The 24,453-nt window shown below is 40.7% G+C and overlaps 2 protein-coding genes across 2 annotated transcripts in view; both read right to left on the reverse strand.

Moving 5' to 3' along the window:
• Nucleotides 1-18,472: 18,472 nt before the first annotated feature.
• On the reverse strand, nucleotides 18,473-19,475 carry GPR88 (G protein-coupled receptor 88). Its single transcript, XM_069862232.1, has one exon. It carries the CDS (start codon nucleotides 19,430-19,432, stop codon nucleotides 18,473-18,475), a length of 960 nt encoding a protein of 319 aa, XP_069718333.1. The 5' UTR covers nucleotides 19,433-19,475.
• A 3,047-nt stretch (nucleotides 19,476-22,522) lies between these two features.
• CDC14A (cell division cycle 14A) overlaps nucleotides 22,523-24,453 on the reverse strand; it is a 57,910-nt gene continuing 55,979 nt past the window's right edge. Inside the window, 1 exon segment of the mRNA XM_069862203.1 lies at nucleotides 22,523-24,342. Coding sequence (XP_069718304.1) covers nucleotides 24,313-24,342 — 30 coding nt within the window. The 3' untranslated portion in view covers nucleotides 22,523-24,312.

A 24,453-nucleotide genomic window follows, 5' to 3' on the forward strand; every position in this document is an offset into this window, starting at 1 on the left:
CTACATCAAGAATGCGGGTGCAAGTAGAATAAAAACACATGTTCAATTCAGTACATCTACTACCCTCTGAACAAGATGCAAGGGAAGGGAAAGTTTTAAAAATCCTATTACTAATGGGAATTGTCGTAATATCCTCATGATCAGGAGGAAACGCTTTGAGACTGCAGACAAAAAAGAGAAGGCATTATAACTAAGCAACTGAAAAAAACCAGCTTCAGGCTATATCCAGCTTCTAGACAGTTTTTACATGGGAAATGACACCCATTTGTCCCATTTCCTACACACACATCCACTTCTACAAGGGAAGAACACCAAGCAAGACCCAGATCCTCACAGCAGATTCTCTTGCCAGAAGTTCATGTTTTTTAATTACTAAGTGCATCTAAATTCCAGAGAATTAAAGGGAAATAACCCCCCCGAGCAGACTGAGGTTTTAGTCCCTGGAGCAGGACAAACGCAGAGTCATTCAGTTACACCAGGAACACACTTTATTTTCAGAAATGGGCCTGATAAAGAACTTGCTCTGTGACAGTCTGTCTTACAAAACACAAGGATAAATCTGAGACTGGTGAAGCTCTGATGAGGAGCAACTCACAGATAACAGTCCGGCACTTGCGGTGTCTGATCCCAAGCAGCCAAGGTGTCCGCTGAGAGCTCCTCCACAGCTCAGGCTCCTCTGGGCTCCCACAAGAAGGTCTTAAAGCTGACCATGAAGAATCTCTCCAGAGAGCTCATCAACCAAAGAATAACATTCAGACTATGGAGAGAAAGACCTCATGCATATTTTAGATTAAACAGTAATTCTTAATACTGGGGTATTTTGTGTGATGGAACACTTGGATTAGGGAGTTACAATGGAAAAAATGAGTGGAATTGAGTTTGTTTCATATCAGATAACTTTATATTACGTGTATATTACTTTATATTACTTGTAAAAAGATGACAAACATACAAAACTATAGGCTTTGGAGGTCTCAAAAGCTTCAGAACATCACCATTTTCAAATGCAGATGGGCCTATGCTGCATTAACCTTTGCTCACATTAAAATCTTATGCTTCAGCTAGCTGTGGTACATATCACCCCCAGACAGATGCCCCGTGCACAGCAGCCTACATCACACAATAACAAAAATAATAGTCTGCCTTTTAACATGTTCACAACATACCCAATTTGCTGCTCTTTCTAAAATTTTCTGCATAATAGCTTCGTCAATAGTGTGCAGAAGGTGAACATAATCTTTTCTAAATTACTTTTTTTCTTAAACGCACTAACTACACCCAGAAAAAGCAAACCAGCCCACAGTAATATATTTACTAACAACTTGTTGACAGATTGATGAACAGTAATAGACTTCCTGAGAAAAATACCAATGACTGATCCCCAATGACTTATTTGGCATTGTGTGAATATGTACACAGTTTTTCTTATTCAGACGTACAGCCAGCTGCAGCGCACTTTCTCACAGCAATTTCCTCTTTCTTCTTTTCCTTTTGGACAGTCAGAAGTCATGCAAACTCCTTCCAAGTATGCTGATGGCTTCATGCAGCGGGGAATAGAAAGTCATAGCATAAATATGAGCACAAACATGTAATCTTACAAAAAGACAGCTAGAAATTCACCCTTAGGAATAAAGCTGCCTGTTTGCCAAGTAGCTCTGCAGTACCACAATGGCAAATGCCCCAAGTTATTTTGGTGAGTTCAGGACTGAGGAAACCCCACTGCACAAAGCACTGAAACACTTTAAATACTACTGAATACTACTTTAAATACTACCTATTCCAGGTAGAAGTACCTGGAAGATCTGCTTCTCAAAAACATATAGTTCTCCATGTATACAAAAATGTTCTCAGGCCCAAAGGAACTTAAAATATTTCCTTCTTCATTATCACATGCCTATATTCCTTCTTGATTACCACACACCTTAGCAGCCTCTGGTGCTCTGCAACTGTTAGGCTCTTTTGTCCAAGCAAACAGCAATAACGTAGAATTACGAAGACAATCTGCTGACAATGGTAACTCTCTCTGTCATTCTATCCCTACCAGGCTGTACACTAGGTACAGCACATCCAGTTTCCCTTTGCATATTTATTTTCTCTGCCCAATTTCTTCAAAATTTCTCTACCCAATTTCTGCTTCAAAAACCTGCTGTTCTTTTCTTTAAAGACTCATCCGACCCTGACAACTCTCAGATTTTCTATCACCACAACCATTCTTGTGCCTTTTACAACCCTCTCAAGATCACACGCTAAATGTTTTTTTTCCAGTCTGCCTTACCAAAAGTCAAATTCTAACATTTTGGCTTATGGGTCATCTCTCATTCAGGATGCTGAACATCTCCCTTACTCCTTCATAAACATTTCCTCACTTTTACCTGAAAAGAATTAGGAAGGCCACTCAGCTGACTATTTCACAAGCTCCTGTGGAATGTAGCCTACAATTGCACTGGTAGCTAAAATGAGTAGAACTGCAAGATATTTTGTAGCATAATACTTGCAGGCATTTAACCTGTATTTCTTATAACTTCCAATACTAGCAAAATTCTCATGTTCTCTGCTTCCAAATCGTTCAAAATCTAGCCCCATATTACTCAAAAATACTGTGTAAACATGCTATTGTTCTTTTCCCACCCTTTCCTGCTCTGTCATTCCAGCTAGTTCATTCATACAAAATAGTAGAATTAAATTAATTAAGATTTCCTACTATTCTTTCTTTCTGTTATCTTGTTGGAAATACCCCACCTACTTAGAAATCTGAAAAAAAAAAATCTAAAATATTGAAACTGAAACCTTCTATAGAAGAATTAAAAAAAAAGAAAGAAGAAAAGGATAAAAAATTCCTCTTGTTTGTGAAACAAAACAAAAGAGGATTAATAAAATCCTCTGAATCGTCTTCACACTAAGTTCAGTGTTCACACTAAGTTCTTCATGCAAGGTTCCCTTCTCAGCACGGAGCAGATTTTCAGAACTGAAAAAAAAAGAAAAAAATTAGATGTTACTCTGCAGGTTTAAGTATTTTGGCTATTAGTTCTCCAAAATGCTGAAATATATTCTATGTCAGTGAAGGCATTAGTCCCAGCTAACTAGGCTACCAAAGTTTTAATTTGCTTAAAAGTTTCACTAAAAGAGCTCTTACTAACATTAAGTAAAAAGCATAAACTAAGTTGTTAAAAATGCTAGAAGACACCCCCTTAGCTGGTAGAGCATTAACCAATCAACTCAGAGGCACATAGAAAAATCCTCCTGCGTCCCTGATATTTTATGGAGATCTGTGGGGTCCTAAGTTGTTCCAAAAATGTTCTACTCAGAACTATTATTTCCCAGTAAAACACTCCTCTCTGTTAGATATTGGACCCTTCTTTATGTTTTGTTGGGATCTATCTGGTATTGTGCAAGACTAGACCAGAACAGAAAGAAGGCAAAGGAACATACATGATCAAACTGACACTTCACCCAGACGCTGCAGAGAGCAGAATAGATGCATAGAGGCGAAGCTGTTTTCTCTGGCTCACTCCACTGGTTATGAATGTTCTCATCTCTTTTTCTTTAGACCTCACCTGTGCTGGAGCAAGTTGCTTTCAGACACTCCTGCTCATAATAGAAATATTGCAGTTTAGAGCTGCATTACTGGTCAAAGCGTACATTCAGAGAGAAAACAGAGAGAGAACTAAATAAGAGTAATGCACAAGCAAGAAGCAAGTGGGAATCTCTGTCCTTTCCCCCAGCCCTGAACAGAAGGCGGCTGCTGCTCCTGCAAAGGTGCCTTGTGGTTGGGCAACAATTGTGGAAGCCGCAGCCGATTTCAACACTGTGAAGGAAAGAGGCGCTTGACCAGAGTCACTTGAACATAAGCTGTTAACACAGCCAGCAAAAGTAAGATTTCAACAGGACATGAAAAGAAAGACGTGTAGCTTTCCACAAGCCGCCCCTTCATCTGCAAATGCAGCAGCTTGAAGTTTGCACCCTAAACTGGGGCAAGCAGAAAAAATGGTCTTTTAACCTCAGTTCTTACCCTGTTCTCCAGCCTTCCTTCCTCAGCAGGCAGCCTGGAGGCCACACTGTAGCTTAATTACTGCAACTAAGTGAAGGCATCTATGGGCTGGGAATTTGCCATGTAATTTGCAGCCAATATTGCAGCCAATATTTATAGAGGACTGAAATAAACAAACATAATTAATTGGGCACCTTCCAAGAATGTTAAACAAATTAATTTACAAGAAATAGTTTTTTAAGCAGAAGAGTGATTTTCAAGTGACTACTGAAGTCTAAATACATCTATAACAATTATCTGAAATTCTAATTCCCTCTTCAAATCAGCGTGGTGCACAATGCTGTGTCAAGGAAGAACCTATTCAACATCCTGCTATAATGTCATACATTTGTAATCATTCCTAGTATTGCTCAGAAACTATTTGCACAGTAATATCTAATTGTTCATTAATTCAGAGCAATTAACACCTTTAAGAAAAGTTAACATTTTCATGTACTGTCTGCATCTTCTGCTAGAAGACTTACCATGCCCTAGACGTGTTTCAAAGGCCCTGTTTGGACTTTCTGCAAACATCTACCACCCAAAATGTACTATCCTGTTACTTCTAATGTTTTACAAAGAAATTGCAGTTTTCCCTTCAAATATACTGTTTTGATGAACCTTCTTGTGGATAAATTCATCGAAGGATAGTAAAGTAAAATGAGCACTTTCAGCACATGGTAAGCAATTAAGAAAATTACCATTTTTAGAACAATTATTTTTAAACATTCACACAGATTTAAAGGACATTGAGTTTACTGTCTCCTGCCCTTTTTGCTTCACCTATGACACTAAATCCAAACCCCAGTCCTGTTAGATTTCTTGCTGACTGTGCTCATTTTAGGGCAGTTCCTGCAACCCAAAATTAGCACTTTATTTAACATCAGCACTTTCTTGAAAACAAATGCAAAGTTGATGGTTATTTTTAAGAATTTGCTGCATCACACATTTAGAAAACACAAATAATGCCAGCAAACGTGAAGAAGATGTACCTTACAGAGTGTCACAGGAAACAGAAATCTGATAGAACAAAGAGATCTTCCTATCACCAATAACTAGAAATTGGACCTGCTATTGTTTATTTAAAACATAGGGGAAAACTCTGCTTCCTGTCACTATATATGTATTTTGCTCCATATACAACATGACCCTTGGCTTGCAGCAGACATTAGAGAACTTCTTGGCTTTCATTCAGTTTAACCATTCATTATAGACTGAACCTACCGAAGGTTCAGCCAACATCTACACCACTGCAAGATTTGACACATCATCAGAAAAAAGAAAATGTGAGTTTCCTTGAATCCTAGGTGGAAAGCACTTCAAAGACAAAAAAAAAGAAAAGGACAGAAATATTATTGGGACAGACACCATTCTGTGGATAGCTCTGCTTCTTGCTGCTGAGGTGGTATACAGCAAAACTCCCAGCTACACCAGTACCATATCAGCAGTACCATGTTTCTTAGGGCTTTTGAAGGCTGAAAACTGCAGTCAGTTCTCAGCAGTTCAAGGCCAAACAGCAAACTGCACTCTACAGTCTCCATAATGAAAAGAAACGATTCCCAGAAGGTTAAAAAAGAAATGAAAAAATAAAGACTGGTATTTAATACAGCAGCAGTAATCTGTGGTTTATTAGGGACAAAGCTCATGATGTGCCACATCTTAATGTAAGTTGGAGGAATGATACTACTTACTGGAGGATGCTTGTTTTTCTGGGTAATCGACAGCCGCTCCGTATTCAGTGCACGCGGGGCAGATCCGTGAGTAGGTGGTGTTTCTAAAAGGTGTGAACAGGAACCGCAGTATTTCACGTTGTTGACAGAAGGAAAAGGTTTTGTAATTTCTCGTACTTTATTCTGAATATTCTTCCTAAATCCCTCCAGTTAGCCACTTGGGTCATGGAGGGCTTTTATGTTTTCCATCCCTTGGGAAGCATTGTTTTTCCCATTTAAACTTGAAGTATATCCTCCTAGTAAGCTGATAGTAAGCACAGGAGCTAAAAAGGACTCCCAAATCATGAAATACACAATAAAGCAGGAGCTGACATATTCAGTGATTCTTGAAACGGGAGGAAGATCTCAAAAAATAACTGCTGTGAAATTAATTTAATATATTTCTTATTTTTAAACAAAGTTCCATGCTCCTTGCTAGCCCAAGGGAAATTTCTTCTGCTATTCCAGCATATGGTTGTTTTAATAGCCTGTTTCTTCAAATTTTTTTGACCTTCTTGCACTATGCCTTCTGTCTACAGATGACTCCCCCTCTTCTAGCCTCTCTTGAAGCATCTTTGATAAACTACCTAGTTCCTTGCCAGTACTGGCCATGTCCCTTTTCTCGCTTTCACTTCCACGCAGGTCTCTTGTCATCCCTTTCGACCCCATTTTCTCCTGTTAATATCAACTCCTCAGCTCTATTTTTTTCCCAGTTGCTTGTTTCTTAGCACTGTCCTTGTAGGGCTGTAGTTTTATGAATTTGCTTCACTGACCTTCATATGCAGTTTTTACATTTTCTAAGCATGAAAATTCTGTAATTATATTAAGCTTTTAATTTCATCCTTCTTGTCCTTTTTTTTACAGGTTTCCCAGAATTTCCTCAAGCACCTCCCTAGCAACTACTAACTTTGAAGCTTTTCTAGCATTTCCAAATTAGTCACATGCCCATCCATACCCCTCAGTGTCACATTAGTGACATTCCCAACTCTGAAGGAGCAGTAAGGTATTCTATGGCTACCTCTTGCCATGATAAATACTACAAAATCAGTGATTTATTGCATCTGTTTTGTGACAGATGGATATTTGTGTAGCTTGACAGATTGTATTGAAATATCTTACCTCTAAGCCAACAACTATTGAACTCCCCTAAAAAAAAGGATTCTTCTTTTAGCAAAAGACCTTGGCTTAAACACAGTATGTTGCAATGTAGACCCCTTCGTTGCATAAACAAAATACACTAATGAAAAAGCCTCGAGGGTGACTTTACTACAGATGCAAAGTTGTTTCACTGCCTGGATTTTATTTACTTCCAAATGCTGAGATCTTCTTTAAACTCATTATTAAATAAGACCTCCCCAGACTTCCAAATCTTAGCGATATTTTGCTTATTTGTTTTGTGTTTCAATAATTTTGACATTCTTCTCAGGAATTCTTAAGCTTATAGTGCCTACTCATATTCTTAAATACAATTACAGTTAGGTAAAGGCTTTGGTTTGCCTTATAGTTTTAGTGAAAACTATATTAATATACGCTTGCCTGACTTTCATTTCTGATAAAAATAAAAATGTTTTAATTACATTTATTAGTTAACTAACAATTTGCATAAGTTAGTAAAAAATCATCATGTTCTAAAAATAGAAATTAGGAAAACTGACATATGACAGTGAAAATTCCCCCAGATATTGCACAAAATTTATATTTTAGCAGTACAGGTCCCTTTATGTCCATCCTTAAAAAAATCATCAAAGTTTCATGAGCGGATCTGGGTGGATCTGTTTTCCCCTCTAGCTTGCTGGACCAAATAAGATGAGTGTGGTGGTGGTTTCCTTTAACTGCACATGTGGTGCATTGCTTATCTACTTCCATACAATTTAACATATTTGAGAAGAAATATCTGAGTGCATGTTTAAAAAGCATAAATATGTTTCAGTTATGTTAAGGTAATGATGCACAACCTATTTCTTCGAGTTTTATGTGTGTAGGCAATCTCAAAGCCACTTTACATCTGTAATCTTCTCTTTCATGTGCTTAAGTTTAAGCCTGTTAAATGTTATAAAAAACACAAGCTAAATAACTGTACCAGTGAAAAGACTGTTCTCTCCTTAACCACACCTTAGCAACTCTGACCCTGGTTTTGATGGTATCTATTAAATTCTAGAGGTTTTTAATACCAGATGACTCGCACAGCCTCACCTTGTTCACCAGCAGCACATGATCTCTTTGGACCATAGTGCCATCTAGCTTCTCTTTTCTTGACCTCAGTAACTCTGTGTGCTGAACACAGCTGTGTGACATGGCAAAGAGAGGTCCAGGAGGCTTTTGTCAAGCTAGTTTTGACTATTTAACTAGATATACAGCTGAATAAGGGGAAGAAATTGCTCACTGAGCATCTCAATAAACTCCCCTTTGGTCATCCATTAAAAAATGGGAGACAAAAGCATGCGTTTTCCTTTAGAATAGGTCTTATTGCCTCCCTCCAAAATGGAAAGTGAAGATTCATACTGATGGTCTAGACAAGCTACCTGTGCCTTTGTGAAAACTGTACCAATACTAACACAAACTTCACAGGACATCAAGGGCAACGTGGCTAAATCCTCTCATGTTACCCGAAGTATCTGCCTCTTAAAGAAAAATCCCTGCTTTTTAGGAGCAATATTTGAAAAGAATTGGAAGATTCCCTGAGGTGCCCAGAAAAGAAAAATGCTAGAGAAAGATGCTTCTCATTCACATGTCAGGGGCAGAGGGCTTGCATCTCTTCCTTTAGTAACAAAGTCTCTTTTATGAGTATAACAGAGCAGATATGGAATGGTCCACCATAACTCCTTGGAACATGCTACACAAAATGACAAACCTTTTTGGGTAATGGATTTCCTTGTATACACCTGGAGCCGGAGACCCACTCAAAGATGCCCAGATTTCATTTGCTTTTGCAATATATGCAGGACCTACCTATATGTAAGCAGAGAGCAAATCCACTTTCCTTAGCAAAGGTGTAACTTCAGAACAAAGGCTGCAGTAGAAGAGCAGATAAAGTTCCTTCCGCGTCTGGGTCTGGCTTACGCCCTTGGCAACTTCTGGTGAGCCAGGACTATACAGAATCCCATCCAGCTTTCTTATCCTTCTTTCTAATTCACTGATGTACTCTTTACTGCTAGGATGGATATTTCCTACTGGGTCTCATGAACATGGTTCGATTCCATCAACTGGCATCATTATGGGAACTTCTTGTTGTTAATGCCCAGTAGTAAAACAGCCGAGTCTTCAAACTCTCACTTCAGACTTAATGACAAGATAAAGATTTTCCATGAAATTCTACTAATCAACAAACCTTCTTAAATGATTACAGTATAATAAGGCCTTAATCTCTAAATAATTAACAAACTAATGAGATTATACTGCCCTTATTCCTTTTCACACAAACCACTTTAAGTCTATGAAGACAGGAGAATAATTGTGCTACTGAGTGTGTAAAAGTGGCATATATATGCAGCTGTGAGAGGGATGCAGTAGCTCTGCCCTTTTGCAACTGGCTTGTATGAGGGAGAATAGCTCAGTCAGGTCCCTGGCTGGCCGTTGTAAAAGAGCAGGCTGCAGGCTAGTGGGCTGCTTGCTCCTGAATCTGACAGCACCACCACCATCAGACATCCTTGGTCAACACTTACAGACAACCCTGAATGTATCTGAATGTTTTAATTGACCTTCTTGGCAATAGTTTGTTCAAAGACTATCTCAATAAAAGTCCTTCCATAACAGGTACTTATGCCAGCCTAGGAACAGATGGCACTTAAACAGCTTTGTACACTCGTGCTTCAAACCAAACATTTATGTCAAAATATTACCAAAAATACACTATAATAACTCATCAACTTTGCTCTCAAAATCAATTAATAAAAATCAATATTTCAATATAGTACAGTGAAAGCGATGAGAAGAGGAAACAAAGCAACACTGCAGTATTTCTGCAGTCATCTCATTTAAAGACAAAAACTTGTATGTGCACTTCTATCCTGACTACGGTGATTATAATTACTGTCAAATTAATTTCATTAGGTTAACATAATATTTATAGTGTTAGATGTTACTAAATGAGATAAGGGTTACAAGACCCTTAGTTGCATATGTAGTGGGTTTTTATTTTTAACTATTTGCTTCCTGAGTTGCATTCACAGATTCCTCAGTATGGTTTCCCTAAAACCCTTTTACATTTGGGGAGAGAATTGTTTTATACATTTGTATACTTATGAGACAATATACATTTATTTAGAATTAAATGAACAATTGTCTCCTAAATCTAAAAAAAAATAGACCAATGATAGCAATAAAATCTGAAGATACCAGATAATGACTTCAAATTTTCTGAGTTCTATAGAAATCAGATCACTCTCTGAAAGCTGACATTTTATTCTCTGGGAAGTCACCCTCCACCTGTCGACCACAATCTCCAGTCTCATAAATATGAGCCTCGCAGAACTCCTGGTTCTGATTCCCGGACCAGGCTCTGATATGAGAGAGACCCTGGCGGGTACAGCCAGAATGCCCAGGGAACCATGTGTCTTACGAGAAAAGGGTAAGGGCTGCCAAGATATCTTTCACATGATTTCTTTGATCACTGAGTAATAACTGCATTTTTTTAATATATTCTTAAATTTCCAAACTCAGCTGAAGGGATGCTTGTCCAAGGATAAAGAGTTCTGGCAAGTTTTGTTTATCTCAAATGAAGTAAAGCCATAGTTCAAAAGGCCAAATATTCTTATATTATATACACATATACGTACATATTTTTATATAATTTTCCTTGAATGTTAATAAAAGGCTATATATATTTTAATAAATATACATATATGTACGTATAAGTATATAATTTTCCTGGAAGGTTAGTAACTCAGAAATGAAATATTTTTCCCCTCAAAAATCTCAAAACATATTCAGGTTTGGGCTGAGAACAAGCATGGGACATGGCTATCTCAAAGATACATTTTTTAGCACAGCATGACTACATTGCAGAAGGGACTATAATTATAATCTTGACATTACCATAACGACCGTGGTTGCTATCAGGTGACAGGTATAATATAGATAATCTGTAGACAGTACAATGGCAATATTTAATGATGTATGTGATAGAAGAAAATTAATTCATGTCTTTAATTCAGCTCAGAGCCATCATTTTTTGAATATTTGTGTGTGCCTTTCCTAATCCTCTTAGCATGTACATAACAGTTGCAATAAACAGTAAAAAGCCGAGCAAGAAATCTACTGCAGAATCCAGAGAGCTTACATTTAGCCATCATATATAACAAATAATTTTTGTGTTCCTACTGGTGTCTTTTTTTTAACACAACAATTTTACTTTCTTGTTTTAATACCATAGAAAAAAAAAGCTGACAGCCACAGTGAAAGCTATGAAAAGTGCCTTTGCCTTGAAATCAAACAGAAGCAGTACTGAGGCTGTTCTTTCATTTTCCCACATTGCAGTCTAGCAAGTCGCTCATTTAATCAGCCTGAGAGAAATAATGCCACAAATCGAGAAAAGCTAATCTAGAGTAATGGGAGATGCTCTGCTGAATGAAAGAGGGACAATTATGCTCACTGGAGGAGCTAAAATGGCTGCACATTTCAAATCCTGCAAGATTTTACCAATACCTTTATAAAAAAAAAAAGGATTAATTGAAAGAGATTTTTTTAATGCAAAAGGACACTCCTGGAATGAAGCTGTTCCGATATATGTAGATCATAATGGAAGAAATGAAACAGAAAACAAAGGAGCAATACTCAAACGTAGACAGGAAGAAGTACTACTCACGTATCTTCACAATATTTCTGGTTATAACCTCTGTTCAAACCTTGCTCCTCCTGCCTCCACAGCTACAACACTGCTACAGCCATTTCACTGATCCTTAGAACAAAAGATGAGAAGCTTATAAAGAATCACAGAAACTGTTTTACGAAACGAGACCAGAGTCAGTGTCAGAGGCTCTAGGCTGAGAAGAAAGCGGCTGTCCCAGCCCAGGGATACACTGAGGCAGGACAGACAGAGGAGGCACAAGAAAACAAAGAGGACATTTTCTGTGACACCTCAGTGGAACAAATATGGAACAAAGTTTGTGTAACAATGCAAAACACTGGCTATTTTTCGATTCACCAACTTTAGCTCTCAAGCTCTCCCTTTTACAGTTTTCTTGTGTTGCTAACACTCACTTTGTTGCTTTCAGACTGGCATTGCACCTCCACCACACCATCAGCTTTGGAACAGATCAGCATGGGCACAGCTCTTGCCTGAAGCATTTCTGCATTTTTAATTCTGCCTTGTCCCAGGACAGGTGAAGACTCCAGGCAGCCTGAAGATGTCTATTAAGAAATTTCCATCTGAGATGGCAGATCCATGAAGCTATGAATAAAATAATAAGATAGCAAAGATATCTCTTCCAGGCATGGTAGTGCCTGCTGTTTCTCCCCCTAGGACTGCAATTCCACTTTTCTCATTCAGCTGCTCTCTGAACTCTCAGGAAGAGAGGGAACAGAAAGGCCATGTCCTGCCACAATAATGAAAATTTGCCCTTACCAAGAAGTCTGAGCTGCACAGCTGTTTTTCCACCAATATTAATACTTTCTCTAATAGTAATATCACACGCAAACACCACCTGCTTGTCCATTCAGAAAACATCAGATGTGACAATCATCCACGTATGGCTCTGTGGTGGCATTTTAAACCAGCAACTGTTTCACTTTGTAGGTTTGGTCCTGAACGCAAGGCACTTTTGGTCTTAAGGGGAGCTTTTCAACAGTAGCAGCTTCATCTTAGTTCCTTGTACCTTGGTCCCTGAAACACGGGAGCTGGTTCTGTCCAGTGAGAATGAGAATTATTATTTCTTCCTTTGTGTTTCTTTAATAAATACGGTTTTCATCCACTGTCATTTCTAGAGCAGCAGGAAAACTTTTGAAGCAAAGGATGATCTCACAAAGTATAGGGAAAAAAAGGCATTTAAAGAATGCTGAAAAATTTTGGTAGAGGCATGTTTTTCTTATGCATTACTTCACCCACTGTCCCACAAAGGCATAGTTCAACACAGTGAAGCCTGCGGTGCTGCACAGCTCCCTCGTTGGGCTTGAGCTCTGTCTCCAACAGTTAGTTTGCTTCCCTCCTGAACAACTCTCAAAATCTTTGCTCTGTATTTAAAACAAGCTTGTTCTGGCATTGCAGGTTAGATATCCTATAGTTTGCTTTAAACGCCAAACACTTATACTTCCTGGAGTGGTTATTATGTTTCTTCAGAAACTCAAAGCTTCAAACCCAAAACCAGCCACAAGTGGGGTTTGTTTCAGGATTATTTTGTTTCCCAGTGTTTAATTTCATGAATCCCTGCCATGACTAGGTGTACAGCAAAGACGGTACAGGAACCCTTGCCATATCGAACATGTGATAGAAGAACATTAACTCATGCCTTTAATTCAGCTCAGAGCCAGCATTTTTTACATTCATGTGTGTCTTTCCTAATCCTGTTAGTACGCACATAACAGTTGCAAAAAAAAAAGCCAACAATAAACAGTGGTCCACACTCTGAAGGCACCTTAAATCCATTAAGGTGATTTTTTCCAAGCCAAAAGAGAGCATTAGATCACCACAGATTGGTTTAAATACTTGCATAAGTGTGTGTATTCTGGAATGAGGTCACTTTGGGTAAGTTAATCAAGCTCCTCAGCTATGAAGTATTTTTCTCCGTCCTTCAAAGTATTTGTGATTTTTTTTCTATATTACCGTTTTTTTATAAATAGCCTTAATCAAATGCAAGTATCTGTAAATACAGACACAGCATTTGTCCACCACTCTACACAGGAACACATCCACCTTCAACACCTCCTCAGTCTTAAGTAAAAATTTAAGTATGTTGGATTTGTCCCCCAGATCTTTAGTCTTACTTAACAATTGTCTCCCAAAACTGACACTGCTCAAGGAGCCATGCCCGGATCAGCAGGATCAAATACTTTTCCCTCAGTGAAGCAAATTACAGAAAAGACCAAAGAAAGAAAGAAACAAAGAAAGAAAGAAAAAGAGAAAGAAAATAGACTATTACTCTGGGAAAATGGTGACAGTGCATGGGAAGGATTGACATAGAAGAGAAAAAAAAGGTAGCTTTCTTAGAAGTTAAACAGTCACGAGAAAAGCTATTTTCGCTGCCATCTGGTAAAGGGACTTCTGAATTTAAAGAATACTGCAACAATCTAGTTATGTGATTTAAGATGAAATAGAAAGCTAAAGTATATGTTGTCACTTTTTTCTTTAATGAAATGCTACACTTAAACGTCTTCATTTGAAAATAATCTGTATGTGGGTTTTTTTAAAAATAGCATCAATTTGGTGGTTAGAAGAAAAAGGTTCACAGCGTGCTTATGACTGACTGAATCTGGAGTTTAGCTAAGATGTTATCCCTGCTTCTAAGTCCAGTAGTGCTGTTAAACGCAGACTCCAGAACACTGATGCAATTTATACCTTTAGGCTTATTTGATTGCAGAGGTCAAAGAAAATTTGCTGGTGTATGGAAGGGCTGGTTAAAAGAAGAAATTGAGAATACAATTGCATATTTTTATTTATTAAGAAAAGCACAGAATTCTGTTTCCTCACAAATATAAAGAATCAAATCATTTGAGAGGTTTTATTTCATCATGATCCCACGCCTCTTTTGGCTTTCAGGCTTCCCCCTGTGTTGTTTTGCAGGATTACCCCGCCAGTGCCCTTGTCCTGCTATCTTTATCTCCTCTCGTCAGATTTTCCCAGCTTCACTTTGCTGCCTGCACTTTCTTATGCACCTTTGTTTAGGGCAATGATTGTCCAGTTTTGGTGGAGGCTCATATTATTGGAGCTACCTGATTCCACAAAGCAGCTCAATGGCTTTTTACATCTTAAACTAAGGGTAACTTCAAAAGATTTAATCCAAGCTATAACTTTATGAGCATTCTCTGCAAGGAATTTGTACAAACAAGGTTATTTCTGCCTTAGGGTGTTCTAAGGCACTACAATTTTACCCTCAAAAAGCAGGTTCCACATGTATTCCTGCATGAGCAAACCTCACACTGAGTGGCAGATTTACTTAGGCAACAATACACCAAATGGCTGTGTACGAGCCACATCAGTGCAACTGGCCACAATGCATCCAGCCTATTACCAACTCCTAGATGCTCTTGTTTCCAGAAACCCTGAGAAAATAGCAAAGGAACAGATGCCTATTGCACGTGAACAACACGGCACTACTGCATAATAAATCCCATGCTTTAATGAGATCACACCCCTCATCTAGTGTAAGTGGAGCCAGCGGACCAGCCGTTCTAGGAACAGCAGCTTTAGGCTGTGCTTGGCACAAGAGCAGAGCAAGGGAGCAATTAAATTCAAGCAAACCTTCACCTGAATTGCTGGCAAGATTCCTCTCCATCTTCATCTACACCTCTTGGAAAAAAATTGTTTGGTTAAGACATTTTAAGGGACAATTGGCAACATATTCCTTGCATCTGTAAATTAGTTGTTTGAGCATGACAGAATTCATACTGAAGAAAAGCAACTGTTAAACTAGCAGTGGACATACTTGAATCAGCTGCAAAAGTAAAGCATAGCTGCCAAAAACTGAGAGTCAGATCAGTTTTCTTAACCAAGAAGCTGTACCACAGAGCCAGAAGAAGTTGAGTTAAGCCAAGCTTCCATTGCAGTTTACCATGGAGTATTTACAATGTGGAAATATAAAGAATATGGCTGTTGAACAAGGCATACAGGATTCTTTTTGAGCAGTAATTGCTCAGAGAAACTGATCTAAACTGAGACAATTACAAGTTCTTAATTACTTTAACTAAAAATTCTTTTCTGCGTAACACTATTTAGGTCACCTGAGTATATTAAAACAGTCAAAAATTTACAGACAGATGTAATTACATCAAACTTTCCAAGGGATTTCCAGCTGTTCTCTGGAATTAATGCATAGCATAAGGATAGCTGACTAGAGTTTTGTACATGATAGCATTTTTTATACATGTTTGCATTTAAAACATAGTCTATATAAAATACAGGCATTTCAGATCTAACTTGCATGCTGTTTTACAAAGGAAGAAGCCAAAATGTTCCCATTATCTCATGTCTGGACATTGAATTCTGAAACAGGTTATTGCTTTGATTCCAGGCTAAAGTGTTCCATGGCCAAAACCAGCAGGGTAACATTGTCCAGTTCTTTATTTTAAAGTTTGTTCTTTTGCTTACGGGCCCGATACTGAGCTTTAGCAAGGGCCTTCAGTTCCTTTAGCCATGGTAAGAAGTGACGATGTGCATCCTTTTGTGGGTTCCAGCCTAAGGATTACTTTACAGTAGAACAGGGTCTTACCCCTGGGCGGCCCTTGGTTTAACTTCATTATGGCAGTGATCGAGAATATTTTCCAGAATTGGTGTAGCTGTAGTAGGGACAGTTTTCTTTCTATATTTGCTGCACAGGCCTAGCAAAAGCACAATCGCTGGTACTAGGATGAGAGATTAAAACAAGGATGCAGCAGCTCCTCCACGCTCCAAGATATGCGCACAGTGTTGATAAAAATAAATCTTGCATATCTTGTATGTTGTTTCCTTGCTAGCCCCCCCATCTCTGATTCTGTCACTCAGTTGCATGCTGTCTCTCACACTGTCTCCAAAACGAAGCAGCTCTCTGTAAGCCTCAGACTTTAGGAACCATCCTATTCCGCAGGTCCTTGGCAAGTAGCTAAAGCTGTTTTTGAAAAGTTGATATATTTTCAGGATGTCAAGAGTTTTCTTAAATTATTTTCCTTTTGAGGCCTTGGTTACTTGTCTTTGTCAAATCCCGACCTCATGACGGAATCTTTCCTGTGATGGCAGTGGAATTTTTTTTTTAGAAAAATAAAATACTGTTTTGGGGATTTTCAATACATCATTGTATCACAGCTGCCTGCCTAACAGGTCTTAGAATTAGGAAAAAAATGAGATTCTTCCTTTTTTCTTAAATCAATTTCTGTTGAAATTCAAATCCCATCAGGTAAGGCAAGCAAAGTGTGGAGTACTATAAAATATGGCCACAGAGCCTTTTACATTATACCCATCGTGTTTGTCTCTTCCTTCTAATTGTCCCAACACTCAAATATCCTCAGGAGAGCTGCCAACTTCAAGTTAATACCTGTCACAACGCAACAAACTCATGTTGTAAAGAACTTTCCTATGGTCCCACGTGTCCTTTCTTCCTCTCAAGACAGCACAGTTCAGGTGATGCTGCTCATGGATGCTCATGGACTAAGAAAACAATTACCTTCTTCCAGTCTTTTGTGCCAAAAAGCAAACAGAGTGCTAAGAATCATCAACATGACAACAACTGCAGCTGTGTTGGAAAAGAGGAAAGAGGTGGTCAAGCAACAAAGAGGGAAACACAAGGATTTTAGGTCCGTTCCTGGGAGGATAAGGCTGCAGCACTCACCACAGCAGTTGGTTTCTGTCACCACCCTCAGTGCGAGGAGCTGTCGCCTTTCCAAATGCCACACAGAATCTGTCATTTTATATTTAGCAGAGACTGTGAAACTGTAACTTCAGCAATAACATATTTAATGGCAACACAACAAAATGGTAACTGAACAGGTGTCGAAGTCGGCAACGCTGGTCTCTATATCGCACTGCATCGTATCGAGCACACGACCACGGGCAGAGCCGTTGTCCAAAGGGGCCTTATGCACCGAGCTTTCAAACCAGAGCAGCCAAAACAGATCACCACAAAGGTGTGTGTGCTTTTAACATTTTCCACAGACAGCATCATCTGGAGGTTTGCCAGGGGAAAGCTGAAGGAGGGTTTTGGACAGAGATCAGGTAGCTGGGAGGAAATGAAGCGGTTCCTGGCAGACCAGGGTGGTGTGTGGATTGTGTGTGTGTGTGATGAGATGCTCGTGTTCAGGGAGCTCTCTTCAAAGAATTATTTCAAATGCTGAAAGAATTACCCACTATTTCACGAAAACAAACTTGCAGTGCGGCTCCTGTCTCGGTGCCTGTCTCATATCAAAACCTTTGAAGCAGAATAACAGTTCCCTCCGTTGCCGCATTTACCAGTTGTCCCAGATTCCCACCTCCACCGCTTCTGCCTGGAGACCAGGCACAAGCAGCTGCCGGTGCGGCACTGAGGGGGCGGCGAGGGCAGGGGACCCCGAGGTGCTGAGGGGATGGCAAGGGCAGGGGATCCCAAGGCTCTGAGGGGACAGCGAGGGCAGGGGACCCCGAGGCCATGAGGGGGTGGCGAGGGCAGGGGACCCCGAGGCCCGGGAAAGCAGCGGGGCCTGGGGCGGCCTGTGTGCACCGTGGGAGCGCGTGGGGCGGCCGTTCACAGGGGAGGGGGGTGCAAGAAGCAGTTGCTGTTACAAAAAGTGGAATATTTTTGATTTAAGCTAAACCGGAGTGAAGTTTATAGAAATATTAGAGTCACGGAATCATAGAATAGTTTGGGTTGGAAGGGGCCTTAAACGTCACCTGGTTCCAAGCCCTGTGCGACGGGCAGGGACACGTCCCACGAGACCAGGCGGCTTAGGTTGACCTGGATCGGTTTCATCGAAGTAACTGTATTTTTTGACAGTCAGCCGGACGCCGCTCTGGCCGCTCTGGTTTTCCCGGAGCCGTTTTCCCGCCCCGGATCCTCGGGCGATGCCGGCGGCCCCGAGGGGCGCGCTGAGGCCGAAGCCGCGGGGGTTCCCGGCGCGGCCCGTCCCGGCGCGGGGCCCGCGGTCACTGCGGGGCGGGCTCGGGGCGGCGGGGCCGCGGCAGGAGGGCGCGGGCGGCGCGGCGGAACTCCTCGCTGCGCCAGGTGTAGAGCAGCGGGTTGAGCGCGGAGAGCGCGCAGAGCAGCAGCCAGCTGGCCGCCTGCAGCGCGGGCGGCGCGGGCCGCGCGAAGAAGCCGAGCAGGCTGACCCAGACGAGGGGCTGCGTGCCCAGCAGGAAGGCGGCGCAGAGCAGCAGCGCCGAGACGCTGCTGAGGCGGCGCTGGGCGCGGCGCGGCGGCGCGGCCGGGAAGGGCAGCTGGTGCAGCAGGTGGAAGTTGAGCACGCTGACGCGCTTGGCGCTGCCGCGCACCCTCCGCGCGATGCCCAGGTAGCAGTGCAGCAGCAGCGCCGTCTGCCCCAGCACCGCCAGCGCCAGCAGCAGCGCCGGGTAGCCCGGGCCGCCCTCCCCGCGGCGCCGCGGCGGCTGCAGCCCCGGCAGCAGCGGCGCCAGCAGCAGCGCCAGCGCCCAGCAGCCCGCGATCATGCAGCCCGCCCGCCGGCGCCGGTACAGGGCGCGGTAGACGCTGGGCAGCTTGGTGATGAGCACGTACCTGTTGAGGGCCACCAGCAGGTGCGAGGCCAGCGAGGCGGTGAGGCCGAGGCCCAGCAGCCCCCCGCGCAGCAGCCGGTACTCGGGGGAGCGCAGCGAGGACGAGTTGGGGGGCAGCAGCCCCAGCACGGCCTCCTGCGGCATCCACAGCGCGCACACGCCCAGGTCGGCCGCGCAGCCGTTGACGATGAAGGCGTTGCTGGTGGTCTGCAGCTTCTTGAAGGAGAAGACCAGGTAGATGACCATGGCGTTGGACAGAGTCCCCGAGATGGCCAGGACGGCGTAGAGCAGTGACAGGAGGACGCGGGTGCCCGGGGAGTCCTCCCAGAGCAGCAGCAGAGGCGAGCTGGCGCTCCAGGCAGAGGCGTTGGGCATCTCGCCGAGCGCGCCTCAGTTTTGACTTCGCCCCGTAAAGCCCATCCTTGTTGTCCGGGTCGGAAGGTCCCGCTGCGGGAGCCCCTCGCCAGGCACCCGGCAGGACGGGCTGCCAAGGGGCTCAAAGGTGGGTCTCAGTCGGACGAGCCGCAAGGTCCAGAAAACGCAGTCGGCGGTGATGAGTCGGTGTCCGAGGCAGGTGGGCAGCCAGAGATCCCATAGACGGTAGCTAGCAAAGGTGGGGCCATAGGGAGCAGGTGGTTGTTCGCAGACCAGAGCGCGACCGAGGGTTCTGTAGCTGCGAGAACGCCAGAAGCAGCAGCACCTTGCAATCAGCAGCAGAAGAGGCAGAAACCGATACAAAGCTTTGCAGTTTCTCCTGTGCCACAGTACGTACGCTGTACATCATTCCAGGAAGATTCAGCCCTTCCACTCTTCATGAATTATTCAGCAGATTTTCAACTTGTTAAATCAAGAAGAAGGAAAAAAAAAAACACCAAACCCTATCACGCTCCAGAAATACTGCAACTACACAGTCTGACTCTTTGCCTTACCAGTCTCCAGGTTCTAAACCGTTTATGCAACTTTCATTTGCGGCGAGCTTTCTAACCAGTATCAGTCACTTTTGTCTGAAATACAATGCATGCACTGTAGAAACACCTCTGCTAGATGCTCACTTCAACTGTTGGGTTTTTTCAAGTTATTTTTGCTAAGAAAACACACGCTATGCTTCTGAAAGCTTAAAGTTAATTTTAGAACTGGTCTATAATAGCAATAGACTTTCCAAATTTAATCTTTCAAACAAGATAGATACACAGATCCTTGGTAAGACAGAACTTGTTATTTGAGGAAGCTGGTCCTCAATGTACATTCCTTAAGGAAATTCAGCATGTGTTGTCCCGCAGGAAATCCTGCATCACCAGCCTGCCCGAGGGGAATGCTGGTGTCAGTAAGTACACAGGTAAAACAGAACTGCTTTGAAATGCTCTCGCACCAAAATTAATTCAGAGCACAGGTTCCCACAGAGGTGAATGACAGGTCCTCGGGCAGACCAGGAGCTGGTTGACAAGCAGGGCTTAACAGTCCCTTTCTGAATGAAGAAGAGTTATAGTGGGATTCTCCCAGGAACTCTACAGCGCTTTACTCACGCAGGGACAAAACGTTAACTGCCCTTACCCTGAACAAGATTTATAACAGTAAGAAACTGAGTAAAATAACTTCGATTTCTTCTCAAAAACTTTCCAGAAAAGAAGTCCTTACTAATTTCATGGTAAGTTTAGAAGAAAAGCTGCTTTTGCAGGTGGGTTATATGTGGGCTACAGAAATACGCAATCTCTGCTCATACTGACCTAGGGTATCTTCTTACAGTGTTTGCAGACGCTGCTAAACTCACAATGCTAACAAGTGAAAATACCAAAATGACAGATCAGGATGTAATTATAGTTAAAATATACATTATTTAAGACAATGAAGTTAATTTGTGTGGGTCAATTTGTTGCAGCATAGCCCATCTTTTACTTGAGAGAAAGGCTCACGTTTGCAATGACAGGACTATTGATCTGTCAGAAACATGAATATCTATGTTCATTTTTAATTAGATTGCTCATATGCTTAAGGTTAAAGACATACGTGAGTGATTTACTTGATCAGGCCCTTAATTACCATATTTTTTTGCCTGCTGCACTTTACAGTGTAGATCTAATCAAGTGTCAAACCTTTTGAGGCCTTTCATTGTTTAGCTGTCAGTAGAGAACAGTTATTATAGAAACTGAAATCCTCCTCTTTCTGCAGTACTGTAATTGAAAAATATTCTCTAAATCTGTAAGAAGAAATATCTCCCTAGCCAAAAAGCTTCATAAAGCATACTTTAAAGAGATGATTAACAGTTTCAGAAGGCACTAGCCACAGAATCCTAGGCCCAGTAGAGACCTCTAGGCCTATTTAATCCATCCTTACATGTTCATCAAACCTCGTGTCCTACAGCTTGTTCTCCCAGAACACGGAGATATATTTATGTAGGAAATACCACAGGAATGGTAAAGTACAAGGGTAAATGAAAAGAGGATATGAAACATATTTTTGTAGTATTTCTTAAAAGCTACAAGGTTCTAAAGACCTCCTTGACCTTTCATTGTCCCCAGATTTGTTGTTAAGAAGCTGATGGTTATGGAATGCTGGCTATATTCCTCATTCATTTTTAAGAACAAAAAAATATGTTGTATACTAGCTAACTCTGACTATTCCGTATATTAGATCAACAGAAGTCTAGAAGAAGGCTAAGGGAAAGGCTGATACCTGCATACTAGAAACTTTTAAATTAGGCGTTTTTCCTTTATATTTTCTCTATGTATCCAAATCAACGTCCATTAATAGTCTGAATGTAGTGGCAGAAGCCCATTATTGTGTTTTTACATTAGGCTGTCACTAGAATTTGGGCAACTTCTACAGCATCTGCTCTGTTCCTGCCTTTGCCATTCCTCTAGAGTGGCTGTGGGACAATTACGTACCATCTAAACCATCTACTGCAGTACAGACTTACTGACAGCAACGTATTAAGCACCGTGGATAATCAATCACGTAACAGAATAAATTTTTGCTGAAAATCGTCAGCTGAGTTAAACAGCGTTAGAACCATTTGTAACTAGTTTTTAATTGAATGAAGGATAAAAAGCTAAGCAAAAGCATGATCTTTTAGGTTCTCGAGGACAAAGAACCTGCTGTTAGTGAGACTAAAACCTATTGCACAGGCAAAAAAGACAACATCAATTACACCTTTACCAAGGGTTGTTGTCCAGGAGAAGTTTCTTCAGTTCAGACACAGCTTAAAAGCTGTATTTTGAAATATAACCTTTACATCATACAGTCTACACGTTGCTTAAACATTTGATACTGTACAAAGGAAGTGCAAGGTCAGCTAGAGATCGATTATAAAAGACGCCCGTCATACTAATGTCTTTTTGCGATGTCATCTTACTTATATTACATAGTTCAGAAGAAAGAAGGTGATTTTGGAAGAGCTACTCTTCAGCTGGATTACTAATCACGTTAGCTTACACCAAAAGATCTAAGTAAGAAAAGCCGAGAAACAAGGAAGAAGGCCGATACAGGCATTTTATTATCAGTTAGCTGTATGTATATATAGATATCTACATTTCAAAATTAAACAATATTGTATTAAGGAAAACTATTTATAACCAAGTACACAACAAAATTATTTAAGAGGTAGAATTACTTTACCATTAATCTATAATTCGTATACAGTATATTGTATAAATATGCACACACATATGCTACTTGGTGTGTGTATATGTTACATATACACAGTTGTGAAAAAAGTGCAGTATTGCCTGTAATTTTATTCAGTGATTTATATAGCTGCTCTCAGGTATTGCTTATTAACACTTTCAGTATAACTTCCCATAGCAATTTGTGATCTGATCTTTTCCAAAAAGAACGTGGCACTTCATGTTCATTTCAGTTGTAAAGCAAATGCACGGCATTCACCGGTCTTCAGGAACGAAGACTGACAATGCCACCAAGCTTTATTTTCAGGTTTCCCTAGATATCGGAAGAACTCACAGGTAACAAATCTGTTTTGGTAATTAGTGACAAATCAAGTCCTCACAGCTGCTTACTTTTTTTTTTTGTTGTTGCTTACTATGCACTTGTGGAGCTGTGAAGATTTTACACCTGATCTCTAGTACTTCACTGTAATACCACTCATTCCTAATCACACCTGATTAAACTCTACATTAAAGAGCATCTTTACTACTGACAAAAATATCCTTTGATGCAGGAGGCTACATTAGCTGTACGTTTTGCAGTAGTTTTCAAATTAAAAGTTTACGGAGCATCCAATTGATAAGTGAAAATTTAATATGCTTCCAACGTTTACTTCATTATGCTTTGCTAATGAAACTGCACAGATGCTGCCAAATGCAGGGTAAAAGCATGTTAAGTGTTGCAGCACTGGCAGATCCCTTGTACATACACATTCTTACCAACTTTGTTCCACCTTCAATTCTGCGGTATAGATTGCATAGCAAAATTTAATGTTATGCATTGACAAGAAAGAGTTAAAAGTTTCCTTTAAGACAAACTGAAAGAAAGCGTTAATTGTACAACCATCAGATAAATTACTTTCTCTTTGCAATGGAAGATATAAGTTACATTACATCTCAACAAATATTTTCCCTTTATTTTTCTGTCATAGCGTTTCCTTATGAAACAGCAGCAGCTCTGAAAGTGGAAAGCAAGAGTATGCATCACGTGCTTTCAGTCGACAGTGTGATAACTGGTCTCTCACTAGTTAGACTCCCATTAAGTTACCAGAAGACCAATTAGTAAAAAAGTAATTACATGAGGCTTTTAGAAATAATGATGGACCCATAAAACAAGAAGAACATCTTGTTCATAAAAAAATTTTCATCTTTGATAAACATGTAAAAATTCTTTAAAATACACATTTTTGTAGCAAAGTGAACACTAAATTAAAATATATTCTAATTTTTACATAGTTTTTATATATATTGCTTACCAAAATATTCTCTTAATACATATTTAAACACTGTACACAAGTTAATAAATTTCTTAATGAAACTCATTAGAAATATATTCAAGCTGTCTCAATATTAAAAATTTAAATCTGTATTTAACGTGGGGAAGAATAATTTTCATAAATTCAACATCAGTGCATTTGCAGTAGTCATTAACAAGAAATTTCTGCCCACCGAGTATTCTCCTCTTGGTGTTAAGGTTTCAAGACGTCTTGTATTGAAGCTTCCTCCTCTGAGTGAGCGGCTTCCTTCCTTCCTTAAGTTCTTCTTCATGAAGGATTTCAGTTTTAAAAGCTCAACAGGTTTCACCAAAGCAGTAAGGCTTTAGTGCTGAACATACTCAGACTGAAGGGACTGTGCAGAAAAGAAAAACTGATTAAAACTTACTGGGGAGGTTATACTTGTATATAATATGCATTTTGCAGTCAAGGAATAGAGAAAGGACAGGAAGAAGAAAAACAGAGT

The sequence above is a fragment of the Phaenicophaeus curvirostris genome, chromosome 8 (genome assembly GCF_032191515.1).
Source record: "Phaenicophaeus curvirostris isolate KB17595 chromosome 8, BPBGC_Pcur_1.0, whole genome shotgun sequence".
Classification (NCBI taxonomy): domain Eukaryota; kingdom Metazoa; phylum Chordata; class Aves; order Cuculiformes; family Cuculidae; genus Phaenicophaeus; species Phaenicophaeus curvirostris.

Coding starts and splice junctions, on each gene's coding strand:
- GPR88 (XM_069862232.1), bottom strand. CDS start 19,432: ATGCCCAACGCCTCTGCCTGGAGCGCCAGCTCGCCTCTGCTGCTGCTC.